We start from the raw sequence: 14,763 nt of genomic DNA, 5'->3' as shown, positions 1-14,763 counted from the left end.
ACATAGGCTTCCAAGGTCTAGAACATTCAGTGTGCTTCCTGCCAAACAGCTTATTATGGAATTAGAGCTGGGTGGACCCGGGTCTGAGGCAGGTGTCCACAGTCTCTAACAGGTCCCCTGTCTGTTAGCAGCAGTCTCCTCACTGACCTCCTGGCCTCCAGCCTCAGACCCCTCCAACTCACCCTCCAAACTGCAAAGCTAATGGAGCCACTCTGCTCCCCACTGCCCTCAGGAAAAAGTCCAACCCCTTACCCTGGCCCCTCCCTCTTCTCACTGTCCCCCCACTTCACTCCTTGCCATTGACTCCTTCCAAGCTCTTTGGCACAGTTACACTAAATCTCCTCCTACAGCAAATGTATCATGTTCACTGTTGTCACTGGGGCTGGAATACCTTAGAATGTGGGCCCAGGAGGCCAGCCCAGGCCCCGAGAACCAGGAGATGATGGCCTAGTCTGGAGGATGCCTCAGGAGACAGGTCAGTGCTGAGGACTATGCCTGCCTCCCCTGTGGACCCCCAGAGGCACCCCTCCCCAGGGACCTGTCCTGCTGTACCAGATGGTGTAGAGATGACTCAGCCGCTTTCCCTGCAGGGTTTCCTGGTTCTTCAGCATGCTCTCCAGCTCCTTCTTCACAGCTGGCGGAGACTGGATCCTCTCACTGGCCATAAACTCACTGGGTGTCCGGACACATTGGCACCGTGGAGAAAGGGGGGGCAAGGTGGATGGGACAGAGGGATGAGACCCATGGTAAGAACATTCAGAACCCCAGGACCTTTACACCTCTTCCAACCCCTTCGTCTGACCTTGGGCCTCTGGTACACTGAGGGGAGGGAAGGAGTGGAGGAGAAAACCAAGGGACTGACAGTGAGGCTCTGGCGCTAAGAACACCGGACCAGCAGGCACAGATCTGGGTGAGGATCCTGGCCGCTACCTGCCAGCTCTGTGACTGTGGGCAAGTCACTACCCCCCACTCTGAATCTCAATTTAATCTTCTGTAATGGAGCCGATGATGGTAAAAACCCAAGAAGATACTGCAAGCAAAGGTCTTAGCACCGTGCCTGGCTCACAGGAAATGGCCAGTAATGTCAGCTCCTGCCATCACTGTGGATGATTATGGACATTTGTTAACAAGCTCCCAGGCCCAGAGCAGACTTTTCATGGAGTGTCTTGCTGACCATCACTGACACCCTATCACCGGTCCACACGGTGCCTGCTTTGCATAAGGAGAGAAAGGCTCCGAATGTTCAAGTGTTAGATGAAGGTCACAGGGAAAGTACAGGCGGAGCCAGGTCTCAGCACACTTTCCTTCACCCTCGGGGTCAGGCTCTAATGCTCCCCATCTAGGAATGTGGATGTACAGACCAGCCACCCACCCCCCGACCCGCAGCACACATGGACAGGCTCTCTTTGGTGTCCTCAGACATCTTGGCCCAATGAATTCCTTTCTTAGCAGAAGACCCCCTTTCTTGTTGGCCAAAAGGTCTGGGACCCTTGTGTCAGTATTAACAAAAATGCCACCCGGATGAGGAAGTGTGGAGATGGGCCTTCATCTCACCTTCCCTCCCGTGGGTGAAATTTGCCACCAGAGGGTGAGATGGACCAAAGCCTTAGGGACAGCCATTCTTTTTGGCCCAGTAACACAGGGCTATGTGTAAGAGTAAAGAGTGGAAATTGGGTAGATAGCCAGACTAACATTTCCAAACAGTTTGTGCTGCTTTCAGAAAATGCTCCTGAAGATAGGAAGATACAAATCTACATATGCAGCATGGTCTGAAAGGGCCTGGGAGAAAATACACCAAACATCAGCTGTGCTCCCCACTGCGGTAAGGGACTCGTGGTGATTTTAAAGTTCTTCTTTACTTTTCTATCTATTTTAACTTTTAAAAAAATGAGCACATATTACTTTTACCACCAGAAAAACAACAGCATTTTAAAGCAATGGCAAAAAGGCAGGGAGAATGCCACCTGTTGCCCACGCCAGCCGGCCGGGTGAGCTGGGCAGCCACTGACCTCAGATTCTGCACCAGGGCTTCCTTCTTGAGAACCTTCCAGGCATCGAGCAGGCACTGCCAGCGGCGGCGGCTCTCCAGCTCCTGCTTCAGTGTCGCCTCCATCAGATTGACAAACAGCTGCGCGATGGCCCTCCGGTTGCCCAGAAGGGCCTCGTTTATGACCTGTGGTCAGAGGCAGGCAGGCTCTATATGGGCCAGGGGTTCTCGAAGGTCAGAACAAGGCTCAGTTGGATAGGGGGGGTGGGAGGCTGGAGAGGGACCAGGCGAGGTGCAGGCTGAGGGCTTGGGGCCCGGTGCAGCCATGTCCAAGCAGGGTGGTGGCAGTGTCTGAGGAGTCCTGAGGGGTCACTGGGCACTCAAAGAAGCTGCCTGGGGCTCAGTAGCCGTGGACAGTGACCAAGGTCTTTCCCAAAGGCTTAACCACGCACTGTGACCACGTGAGCTTCAGCCCAGCTCCAAAGCCACCTCCGACAGTTCATTAAGGACATCGATTTTGGTTCACTGGAGTTAAGCATCCAGTGGTCTCAGTGTTTAACTGTTTTTCTTGTGTGTTTTTTAAATAATTTTTTCCCAAAAGTAGAGAGCTTATGCCATCAGGGACTGGCTGCATATGACTGTGATGAGAACTGGGACCCAATTACCAAAGGAGGCCAGAACTAGAACGTTCTTTGGCAGTCTTCCCAGTGGTTCTCTCCTGGGCACCCTTGGCATGGCAGTGGGGAAATTCATTGTGTGGTACTGTTCTGCCATTTCGCATGGCTGCCCCCTTCATTGAGAGCAGCTTCTCCTATTCCCCCAGGGTCTACAGCATCCAAAAATGCCTCCACACGCTTCCTAAAAGCCTCTAGGCACCTCCTTGGGGCAGGGGTGAGAACCTGCCAAGCACAGTGAATAATACTTCCTGTAACACTTGTCATTGGAACCTGAGGCTTGATGCCAGCTGCACTTTCTAGCGTTGGTAAGTATCTCCTGAACCTCCATTTCTGCAGCCATAAGATGAAGATATGTACAGTATAGGGAATTTGTGAAATTAGATGAGATAAATGCACATAGAGCTAGTAGCATATGCCAGTTGTTATAATGAGTAAAATAAACATAGGAAAGTCAGACAGTGAAACAAAACCGGGATGCTACTAACTCTGACGCCCCCCCTAGTGGATCAAATGGGTAAAAGTTAGGAACTCCCGCTTGTCTCAGTGAGAGCTGCCATTGCTGAGCCCTCTGTTATCAGCCTCCCAACAAGTACTGGGGGGTATTACTATCCCCATTTTATGGACAGGGAGTTCCAGGTACAGGGGCTGACTTATTTCAGGAGCTTTCGTGTCTGGGCAGCGAAGAGGGTCATCTGTGCTCACTCCCTGGCCGAGCTTTGTCCAGGACTGCAAGGCACAGACCTGGGCTGGAGGTCATCTGTGATTTGAATGCTGTACTCCCTTCACTGTTATCTGGCTGCCCAGCTTTCTGTACAGGGTCTGGAAACCCATGCAGGCAAAAGGCGCCTCTGAGTAGCCAAAAGAAGCGTCTTTTCATGCAGCAGAGGAGACAGACATCACTGACTTTGGAGACATCAAGAACAACCTTGAATTTCTTGTGTTTTCTTTTTAATCTGAAAGAAAGCAGCCGGGGGAGGCTGGGGTTGTGGACAGGGAAGCAGTGGGGACAGGCATGGCTCAGCAAAGGGGAATGACAGCCAGCAGGAGGAAGGATAAGAACCACCGGAAAAACTAGACAAACAGAGTAGGCTGGGGTCACTCATGAGAGCACAAACCACCCTGCGACTGACAACTGCGAGGTGATGCCTCCACAGTGGCCTGTTGTACTGCACATGGTAGCTGAGACGTGGCCCAGTGCATGCTTGTAAAATCATCGGTGCTCAAAATGACGATGCTGTGTCAGGCAAACTGGGATTAAGATGGCAGGGAAGCATGAAATGTACTTTAGGAAGATTTCTATTGAAAATACTTAACTAAGACTCTGAACCTGAACCTAAGTGGCCAACCTGGGTTACTTGGAAATGTGACCTCTGAGAAGCCATCACTCCTGAGACACCAGGCTCTGAAGCACCCTGGGCTCCTGGCTCCTCCTTCCGTGGGCTGACCCCCTGCACATGAAAACCACTCACCATGGATTCTTTATTTATCAGCCTGTACACGTCAGGCTGCATGAGGTAGGAAGTTTTCTCTATGATTTCCACATATTTCTTCAACACGTTTTTTAGCTAGAAACGACAAGGTGCCATAGTTAGTGCCTCTCTCTTTTCCTGGAGAACTGAAAGGAAACGGATGGCGCCTCATACACCCCACAAGTGGAAATCACCAAGAGCCCGTCGCGGGCTGACTCACTTTATCTGCCCGGGAGAACTCGAGCGAGTTGAGCGTCTCATCCAGCTCCTTAATCCCCTGCTTCTGGAGCAGGAACTTCTCAGCCACCTGGTCCCACAGCTCCCCCAGGGTCTGCGACGAGAAGTCTGGGTCAGGCTGGGAGGACCGAGGGCAGAGAGGGAAGGAGAAGGGCCGGGTGGGGCCACCAGCCCCCGAGGGGGCCCTACTTGGATGTCATAGTTCTCCAGCTTGTTGTCATTTTCCACCATTTTGAAGAGACAGTTGATGTTTTCGTCAAACTCAGCCAGCTTTTTTAGAAGGCGTGCTCCTGGCTCCAAGATGAGAGGTTCCATTTCCTGAAAGAGGCCAGGAGCATGATGGCCTCGGGGCAGAAGGAAGCCCCCAACCCGTAACGAGGAAGAATCAGCCCTGTCCTGTCTCAAAAATGACAGTCCTTACCTAGGCCGAAAGAGCCAAGGTTCACTAATTGGTTCCCAACTAGAGCACAGGGGCAGCCACCATTCAGGCAGGCGCCATGGGCCGGACGCCCTGCTCTACGCGGAGCTGAGCGCGTGTCCTCAGACTCTCTGGGACCTCATCACAGCCTGGGAAGTCAGTGCTGGCATTTGGCCAGGCCCACAGTTGGGGCTCAACAAATATTCATTAAAGTAGTGGCCCATAAAGAATTCCAGGTTTAGTTCAGAGGAGACTAAGGCTCAGTCATGTTGTGTGACCAAAGCCACAGTGCTCATGGGTGAAACAGAGCTCTGGTCCAGGTGGGACGTATTGGGAAAGTGGTGAGCTTGCTGGGTGAGCACTTTATGGGTACATTGGGAACAGAGCCAGCTCCTGGAATCCAGGGGAGCGACATGAGTCTAAGAGGACTCAGGAAGAAAGTGGTGACTACAATCTGTGGCTCAGAGAGGATCTGGAAGGGTCAAGAACGGCCTCATTAGGGAACATTCCGGAACCAGTGTGGTTAGGGGTGAGGTCTCTGGGGAGGGACAGGGAGCCAAGTGAGGGTGGTGCTTAAGGGTCAGGCAGTGCCAGGCTGTCAATGGGGGATCAGGCCATTTGGTTTCCATGAACAGAATTAAGCAGGGAGATCAAAGGCTGGGCTTTGGCTTCAGACCTGGGGCTCAGTTTCCACTTGGCCCCCTCTGTGCCAAGTAGGACAAGACCTCCTGGGCTCAACTGTAAAATGGGAGTAATGACAGAACCTGACATAGGTTATAAAAAGCACTGGTAACGAGCCACTCAAACATAGCTACTATGGTTCTGTCAACACTAAGTGGGCCTCTGAGAACCTGGGAGCTGGGGGGAAAGGGGGGTGGGGGCAGTGACAAACCTGCCTTCAGAATGGCCAAGGGACAGAGGGGAGCAAAGGCAAGGATTCTCACCATCCCAATCTGAGTGATCTCCTCCTTAAAATTCTTCAGAGCACTCTCGTAGCTCCTCTTCTTAAAGTCTCCTTGAAGAGTGACGGTGCTGACCCTCTCGGGGACTGGGGGAGAAAACAGAGGTGAGGAGGCCGCCCTCAGGGCTCCAAGGCAAGGGGAGAGCGCCCACCCAGAAAAGGCAGCAAGGCAGCAAGTGCCCTGGTTTAGGAGATGGCTCCTGACACCAGGCCAGCAGGGCGAGGGGCTTGAGGAGAAAGAGAAGAGATGACGGTGATTCCTGAGTGCTACAGGAAATGAAGTCTTGCACATGCAGCTAAATGCTGGAGAAAAGTTCCAAAATGGTGTGTGAAGAATGGGACCATTTACATTTTATAAAAAAATAGTTTGACAGAAGGAAACACATACACAAATAAGAATAAGCAACATTTACATAGCACGTAACATGTGCCAGGTATGGTTCTACCTCAATTACTTATTGGTCTTATTATTTTTTTAATCTTCACCTGAGGATATATTTAGGGAGAGGAAAGGAGAGAGGAAGAGAGAGAGAGAGAGACAGGGAGGAACATCCATGTGAGAAACATCGATTGTTTGCCCCCTGAGCAGGGATCAAACTTGCAGCCTAGGGATGACTCATTGGTCTTATTTTATAAGTGAGGCCACTCGGGCATGGGGATTGAAAAACAAAGGGTCAGTGCTGAGCAGGGATTTGGATGTGGGCCCTCTGCTCTAGGGTCTGCCATCTCACTTGGCTCTGCTGGCCCCTGATCCTATGCAGGAAGCTGGGCACCACGTGACTTCATGGGGGGTGGGGGGCACTCTTGGGAAAAGAAGGGGGGAATTGTAGAGCGGGAGTTTTTACTTTCTGTTTATCTCCTTCCTTTGTTTTTCTATAGTGACATGTATTACTTTTTTAATCATAAAAAAAAAAAGAGCCTTCATATTGGGGTAAAGTCAACTAAGAATGTGGTATGAGGAAAAAAATGTGAATTGAGAAATTTTCTTGTGAAATCACAGTAAAGCAAACATCACCCTTTACCAACTAGTTTTCATCAGTAAATCCTGACAGTGCAGCCAGTGCCTTCCTCCTCTGCCAGCTCCCGGCATTGGGAGAAGGCCCAGGGAGAAGGCCCAGGGAGAAGGTTGAAGGGAGAAGGCCCGGGGAGAAGGCCCGGGGAGAAGGTTGAGGGGAGAAGGCCCAGGAAAAGACTGAGCGAGAACTCCACACAATGCGGGCGCCAGGCGCTTCTGTATTAGAGCTCCCAGGAGTCCCCCAAGGGCTCTCTGGGGCCCCTGCCAGGCTGTCCCCTGCCGATGAGAGGCTCACCGATGGTGTCCGTGAGGCCCCGGACTTCTCGGGCAGCGATGGCGCTCTCACTCTCCTGAGCCTTTTCCTTCTTGGTTCTTTTCTTTTCCCTGAGGCAGAAGCAGAAAAGAACAATAAAACCCCAACCCCTCACCCTCAGGGCAGCTCTGGCACATGAGGGAATCTCTAGAGGGACCCTACACATTGCCCACTGATTTCAGGCTGCCCAGAGGCCGTGCCAGTCTCCCAGCAAACTGCCCGGGCATCTCCTGCCAGTGGACACCATGGATCCTAGGACCAAGCCTCAGAGCCTTGTCCCATGCTTCCCCCTCCCTCATCCTCGGGTCTCAGCTGAGGCCCCTCCTCAGAGAGCCTTCCGGACTCCTGTCCCACCATCCCATCCTCTGTGTCAGAGCCTTCCCACCTTTGGGGAGACCCCAGCTTATTTATTTACTGGAGAGGCCTCAAATTCCAGGAGGGTGGGATCCCCATGCCCACTGTCTGGCCCTCAGCACTCAAACAGTAATTATGAGGGGCGGGGGGGAGAAAAGGAGAAGCAAAGAGTTCTGCAAAGTAGGTATTACCTCCCTGCGCCTTCATTCTTACTGCCCCTCATCTTGTGTGAGCTCTTTTGGAGTTTTTGAAGGCTCCGATGCACCCCCAGTGTGCGGGCGTGCGGCCTGGACTGCCGGACCTACCTGTAGAGAACAGGGTTTTCCGTGACCCAGTCATTGGGCAGGCCTTGCATCCACTTGCGCTGTCGAGGAGACAGCATCTCCCCTTCAGGAATATCCACCTTCTTCATCAAGGGCCTGCTACCATCCTTCGGGGGCATGGGACACTCCGCATCCTGCTTCTTGGAGGCCAGCAGGGCGTGGACCAGCTGCACCTGAATCCGCAGAAGATCCAGTTGGGGGGGAAGGGTCAGAGCACAGACTTCCCAGCACCCTCAGGCTGACTGTGCAGTCTTAGAAGACCCAGTGGGAACCTGCCAGCAGGAAGGCACTTTGCAGGCCTTCAACCCCAGGTAGGGGATACCTCACACAGAGGGTTCTCCACTCCCTATAACAGCCATTCAGCCACTTCCAGGAAGACATCTCTTAAGAAATTTTAATGAACACCAAGATGCTCATCCCAGCAGTTTTTATAATCACAAGGAACTGGAAAAATGGAACTGTCCAATACTCCCTAGTTGAGGGGACATCATAGGTCCCTTCAATGGAATGTTAGGCATTTATTAAAAATGAGACTTAGAAAGAATTTTTTTGTGACATAGGGAAATGCTTATGATGTGATATGCCATAAAACATATCAATTAAAAGCATAAATTAAAAATTATAACTGGAATTATACAGCATGATCTTCACATTTTAAATGCATAGAAAAATGACCAAACATTCTGGTCAGGAAAGCTCTCTGAAATGCACAGAAAATATGACAAACATTAAGAATGTTGTACTGCTTCCAGGGAGCAGGGTTATGTGAGTAAGGATCATTTGTGTCTTTGGTCTCTATCCTTTGATAATTTCCAAACCTTACATAGAGAACATTTTTTAGGGTTCAAAGTAGGAATGCAAATCCCTTTTAAATAAGCAGCACAGAACTTCAAAGGAAGTGTTCAAGTTGTGTATTTCTTTTAAGATATCATTTTGTGCGTTTTTTATAGATGACGAGGCAATTCCAACACCTATGTGGTTGTCAAGAGGGTGTTATTTTAATGCATTACAGGAAGCCCTAGATCAACGAGGCAGCCACTAAATGTCACGAAGTGCATGAATGCCCACTGACATGGGAAAAGTCTGTGAGATGCTGTTAACAGGGAAAATCAGGTTTTAAAACACTAGTATAGAATCAATCTTAGTTTTTAAATAGAAAAATTAGAAATGCTTTTATGCATAGGAAAAAAAAAAGACCCAGGGCACCCAATGGTTCATTATGGCTATTTCTGAGGAATTTAAAGCTTTTAATTTAAATTTTCTAATTTACAAAATAGACATTCTAATTTTATATTCTTATATTTTAAGAATAAGAATTATTTTTAAAATTAAAGCAATTTTCCAAGCCCTTATTTCATTGGATTCCCAAGCAAGGAAGGCTTCAGAGGGAGGGAAGTTTGGAGGGGAGGAAAGGAATGTTTGGGGAACAGAGGAAAGTTTGGGGAGCAGGAAGAGGGGGGACAAAAGGACAGGCCTACCTCAGCCTCGAAGATCTGCTGGTACACTTTCCCGCTGGGAACCTGGGACACCTTCCCCACTGAAGACATCTTGGCCACTAGCTGGACGTCCCTGGGGGGAAGCAGATGTCCAAGAATCACGTCTGGGGTTTGCTCTCATTAAGGCCTGAAGTTGAGAGATAGACGTCCCCACCCCATCCCAAGGACAAGTTCTCTCCAGGGGACATGACCTCACAGATGAGGTGGGACTGGGAGGAAGCATGGGCCCCTCTCCAGCCTCAGCGTTTTTTAAACAAAAAGAAGGGAGGGGGGCGAAGCAGCAGAAAGATAAACCTCAGTCAACAAATGAGCTGGCAGGGAAGGCTGGCTCTCCCAGTCGCGCAGGACGCAAATCCCAGCGGAACCTCGGGGTGAAGAATAATAAATTGTTGTTATTTTTGTTGTTATTAAATTTGTTGTTAAATTGTTGTTATTGTTTTTTTATTGTTATTTTTGTTTTATTTTTGATAATTGTTTTATGATTCACTCTCCCAAGCTCTTTTGGGAAAAGTCAACGCGCCCAAGGTGTCAACTGAGATTTCAACCCGACCTTGAACCCCACACCTGGCGCTGAACACAGCCTACCCTCCCCCCCCCCGCTTCCCCCCCGGCCCCCCCCAGCGGACACAGGGAGGGGGAAGTCCAGGGAGGGGGCAGCCGGACTCTGGCAGGGCTAATTAGGTGCCTGCAGTGTGCGGGGAAGACCCAGCAGCCCCGCTCAAGCCCCAAGCCCCCCTCCCCCAGCCCCCGACGGGAGGGGCAGCCCCTGGACACCCCTCCTGGACCCCGCCGAGGGGAGAGAGGCCCAGAGCCCGGGGGCGCGACCTCACCTCAACTTCAGAAAGCACCGCTCAAGTCCCCCGGGGCCACAGGACACACTCCGTCTCCAAGGCGACGGGGAGAGCGCGAGTCCCGGGGCCCCGCCCTCCCTGCCTCTCCCCGGGGGGGGGGTTGCCCTTGGCAACAGGAGCGCCCCCAGAGCGGCGCGCTCTCGGTCAACCCCGACCGTCCCGGCCAGTTTCTGCTCTGTCCGGGGGCTACCTCAGGGCTGTCAGGGGGCCCCGGGCAGCACGGAATGTCCTGGAGACTAGTGGGGGACAGGAGGTGTAGCTCTGAGCCCTTAATTACGGTCAAGAAAATCCGTCCCATCTTCTTTACTTGGTTAAAACCAACCTCCGCGGGAAGTCGCACTGAGCGGCGCTTGGCTGTAAGACGTGGGAAGCGTCTCTAACAGAAACCACCTCTGTCTCAGACTAAGAGGTTGAAGGGCTCAGGCCTGGAGTTATAATAAAAAGGCTAATTTCACGATTCTTTGAGTTCATTCATCCAACCCACCACTGCCACGGAACCCTCCGAAAGTGCAGCTCTGACCTACCCTGCAGCCCCTACCGGATCCAGCCCACAGCCTCTCGGTGACCGCAGAGGCCCCACGTCTGCTTCCCGCCTTGACTGTCCCCGCTTCGGCTAACTCTTCACTCTGCCGGCATGTGCCCCTGCCCCGCCCCCTGCCCTTCCTCATCCTGCTCCTCTGCTGGCAGCTGCCCGCCTGCACACATCCCGAACCCACCCATGCTTCCAGTCCGCTACCCGTGACAAGCACCCCACCCACCGAGCCTGACCCCGTATCACCTTCCTCACCCCTTACCTCTCCTCTCTGAGTGCTTGTACGTGGGTTGCTGTCAAATACAGGAGTTCAGAGCACCTATTGAAGGTGTTTCTTGAAGGGCACGTGCGCCTTACTAACTTTTAATTCAATTTGGATTGCAGGGACGTGTCCTCAGGAGGGGACCTGTCCTCAGGAAGCCATGCCTCTGCTATTTCTCTTTTCTCCACTGCATCTCCACGGGGAGAGCACCAGGGCTGGGTTCTGCAGAGGAATCCCACTGGCCAGGTGGACAAATGGGCTGCCTAGCCTTGGGTCTAAATGGCTGGACCAGGGACAGATACGAGTGCATTCTTCCACTCCCCTTCTGCCCTAGAGCAAGCACTGCTAATCAATCACAGGATTTCCAGCGAGGTGTCTAGCTGGCAATGACAAATGCCCTAGATGGCTTTTAAGAGTCTGGAGAACTGATGGGTTCTTATTGGATCCTTTCAGAATTGAAGTCAGGAGCTTTGTGTTTAAGAGGAAACAAAGTATTCCTACTCTGTTCCCTGGACACCCCCTACCCTGTCAGTCAGAGATGGCACCTCTGGAGAGTGCCCTTCCTGAGTGGATAAAGACAGACTGCTGTGCAGGGGAATGTCCTAAGGTGAAGCCTTTGGCATGGCCTCAGGCCCAGCCTCGGGGGCAGAGACCTCGGTGAGGCTCATCCAGGCTCCTGAGACAGCCCACCCTTTTCCATTCATGGTTCAGCCCAGCTGGGGGCCTAGACACACCCTGAGAGCCCAGAGGACAGGGCCTCTGACTGGAGGGGGAGCAGCCTCTTCTCAGTGGGCCTCTGACTCATCAGGAGGGTGCCGATCCTGAGGCGCAGGCCTCCCAGGGCGGCGGTGAGGTTCACGGAGGAAAGGAAAGTGCTGGAGCTTTGTGCCCTGCTCTGCCTGGAGGGGGAGGGGAGAGCAGTGATGACAGTAATATGACATTCAGTCCTCAGGAGACATTGGGAGGCAGGTGGAATTCTCCTCACTTTGCAGATGAGGGAATAGGCTTAAGGAGGTCAGGCCATAGGCCCAGGGCCACACACTGGGTGTGCTCGAGCTGGGATTGTCCTAGAATCTGAGCACGCTAGAGGATGGGGTAGCACTGGTACCTGCTGGCTTGGGTCAAATGTCCAGGGTCCGAGATTAGGGGTTCTGGGGGGAAATGGGGTGGAGTATGACATCAATGACCTGTCCTGGATCCTGACAGGAGCAGCCTTCCAAATTTGCTCTTCTGGAGATGATCCCCCAGAGAGCCCAGAAGAGGCAAGAGCAGCAGGCGAGTGTGCCTGTGGGTGAGAGGCTCCAGGGTCAGTGGAGAGAGGGCTCCTCCCTCTCAGCTGGAGGCCTCCAAACCAAGGGGGCCTTCCTCCTGCAGCCCTGCCCCTTGATTTCACAGTGCCCGAACCCTCCCTTAGAAGTGACTAGTAGGGCCCGGCCAGGTGCGTGGCTCAGCGGTTGAGCATTGACCTAGGATCCAGGCGGTCAGGGTTCGATTCCCGGTCAGGGCACATGCCTGGGTTGCGGGCTGCAGCCGATCAATGACTCTCTCATTGTTGATGTTTCTATCTCTCTCTCTCCCTCTCCTTTCCTCTCTCTGAAATCAATAAAGATATATTTAAAAAAAAACAGAAGAAGTGACTAGCAGGAGGTCCTGGAGAGCTGGGTGCAGAATCAATTAAGGGAGGAGGGGTATGGAGGGACCTGGGACCACAAATTCTGTGACTTGCCAGAAGCAGGCCCTGGATGGTGATCAGAAGCAGACTGGTGTTCTTGGGGGAATTGAAGGGAGGCTGCTCAGGGTCCTAGGCTGCTCCACACGGGAACCCTGGGGTGGGCCAGGCGGCTGAGGGTGAGGCGTTTTCAGGGGAGGTTGTGAGGGCAGCACCTGAGAGTTGGGGCTCATCACCATTCCCATCCCAGTGGCACAGGATGTCATCCCCTTCCTGGGCGCGTTCCTTACTGACCTGGCGATGCTGGACACTGTGATGAAGGATTATCTGGAAGTGAGTGAGTCTGGGGGCAGGAAAGTGAGCACCAGGATCCTGAGACTTGGTAGAAGAGAGCGCCCCATCCCTACCCTTCCCCTGTACTGAGCCCTGAGTTCTCAGCACTTGGCAAACCTCTCAGGAGAGCCTCTCAGCCGCCCTTGTGAGCTGAGGCATCATGCCCATCTTGAGGACAAATGAATGGAGGCTCCCCCATAAGACACCCATCCCAGTTCCCCAGGCTGGTGAAGCAGCAGAGCTGCCTGAACGCAAAGGTGCAGGAGGTTCTGTGGGAGATGGACTCGGCCTCTCCTTCAGTCAGTGCCCATGGAGGGGAGAGATGTCAGATTCCTCCAAGTCAGGTCGTACATAAATGACTGAGAAGTCCCTTCCTGTCTGAGGCCTTAGTCTCCCACCTGTCATCAGAAAGGGTTGGGCTAGAAGGTCCCTGAGCCTCATCTCTCATGTCCCCCCAACTCTGGAGCCCAGCGTTGACCTAGGTCCCAGAGCTGTTTTGTGTGTGCCCTGCCCCTCGAGGGCTCTCATAGTAGTGCAAAGCATGAGAAAGGGTGAAGCTGGAGGACTAGTTATGGGCTAGCTGGGGGCTCTTTCTGATGGACTTAGGCTGTCTGCTTCCCAGGGGAATCCGATTGACCTCCAGAAAAAGAGCAAGGTGAGCAGCTGTGGCACTCACTGGGGGGAAAGGTAGGGAAGTGGAAATCAGAGGCCCCCACAGGCAGGACCTTCCTTGCTCCATCCTCTGTGTCGTATATTTATTGGGAGAGTCTGAGAACAGAGAAGTAGGGGCTGGCATCAAGGACAACTTGCTGGAGGAGGGGACTCTTTACACCCATGTCTGAGAACAGTTAGGACCTGGACAGAATTGGAGGGAAGGAGGGTTCCCAGGTGTGCAGAGGCCCAGGACTCCTCACCCCTCATAAGGCCCCTGTAGCATCCCCCACCCAGGACAGCGGCTTCCCTTCTACAGCTTTGAAGAAAGAGGGAACATGTTCTGCTTCTCCTGCTGAGGTTTCTTTTGGGCAAATATTAGGAACATGTAGTTTTCTAGTTCAATCTCTGGAACTGCAGCAGCACTAAGTACGGGAGGAAATGTGAAGAGATGAAACATACCACGTAGAAAGGACAAGGCCAGGGGAAGGTAATTTGCAAATGGACTAAGGGCAGGCAGGACTTTCCATCCCGAGTCCCCTTCTAGGGACCCAACGATCACTCTTTACCTAGATTTAAATCCTTCTGGAACCTTGGTCCATGATCTCTGAATTCCTTTTCTTGCTTGTTTCATGTCCAGGGGAAAGATCTGTGATGACCTTTTAAAGCCACAGTGGAGCCTTGTTCCATAAACATTTATGCTACCTGTGAACCAGGATGCCCAGCATCCCTGCACATCTTAGAAATTCCCTAGAGGCCCCAGCCTCTCTGTCAGCAACATCGTGGCCACTCCTCCCTGGGTGGGACCTGATGGATCACAGATGGGTTCTGCTTTGCCAGGATAAGGGTCCATATATTTGGCCATTAAGAGACCCCCACACTCTCCCTTGCTGGTCAAGGTAACTTCCAGGGCTGAGTCTACTAATAGGTCCAGAAGCAAATAGGGCCGGTGGGTGTAGATCCTGAGGAGAATCAGCAGTAACGTGCAAGGCAACTACCTCAGGGGAGACCATTGGGGATCCTTTCTTCGTGGAGCTGAGCATAGTGAGGTGGGCAGACATTAATCAGATCACCACCAAGTGTAACATCGCAAACAGCAAAAACTGATATTTATTGAGAGTTAAGGATACACCAGGCACTAGCTTAGAAATGGTTGTATTTTATTTTATCCCCAAAATAATTTTGGGTGTTGTGGGTATTACCTGTTTTTATATG

At 52.2% G+C, this 14,763-nt stretch overlaps 1 protein-coding gene across 1 annotated transcript in view; it reads right to left on the bottom strand.

The window, feature by feature from the left end:
- Positions 1 to 10,139, bottom strand: part of CCDC180 (coiled-coil domain containing 180) — a 45,979-nt gene extending 35,840 nt beyond the window's left edge. Inside the window, 11 exon segments of the mRNA XM_087823214.1 lie at positions 553 to 672; positions 2,010 to 2,173; positions 4,134 to 4,229; positions 4,354 to 4,464; positions 4,560 to 4,688; positions 5,733 to 5,836; positions 7,060 to 7,148; positions 7,737 to 7,927; positions 9,233 to 9,323; positions 9,545 to 9,615; positions 10,081 to 10,139. Coding sequence (XP_087679340.1) covers positions 553 to 672; positions 2,010 to 2,173; positions 4,134 to 4,229; positions 4,354 to 4,464; positions 4,560 to 4,688; positions 5,733 to 5,836; positions 7,060 to 7,148; positions 7,737 to 7,927; positions 9,233 to 9,301 — 1,073 coding nt within the window. The 5' untranslated portion in view covers positions 9,302 to 9,323; positions 9,545 to 9,615; positions 10,081 to 10,139.
- Positions 10,140 to 14,763: the final 4,624 nt, after the last annotated feature.

Source organism: Miniopterus natalensis, chromosome 12, assembly GCF_054644295.1.
Source record: "Miniopterus natalensis isolate mMinNat1 chromosome 12, mMinNat1.hap1, whole genome shotgun sequence".
Lineage (NCBI taxonomy): Eukaryota > Metazoa > Chordata > Mammalia > Chiroptera > Miniopteridae > Miniopterus > Miniopterus natalensis.
Note: the sequence above shows the minus strand (reverse complement) of the source record. Positions and strands in the feature narration are given on the sequence as shown.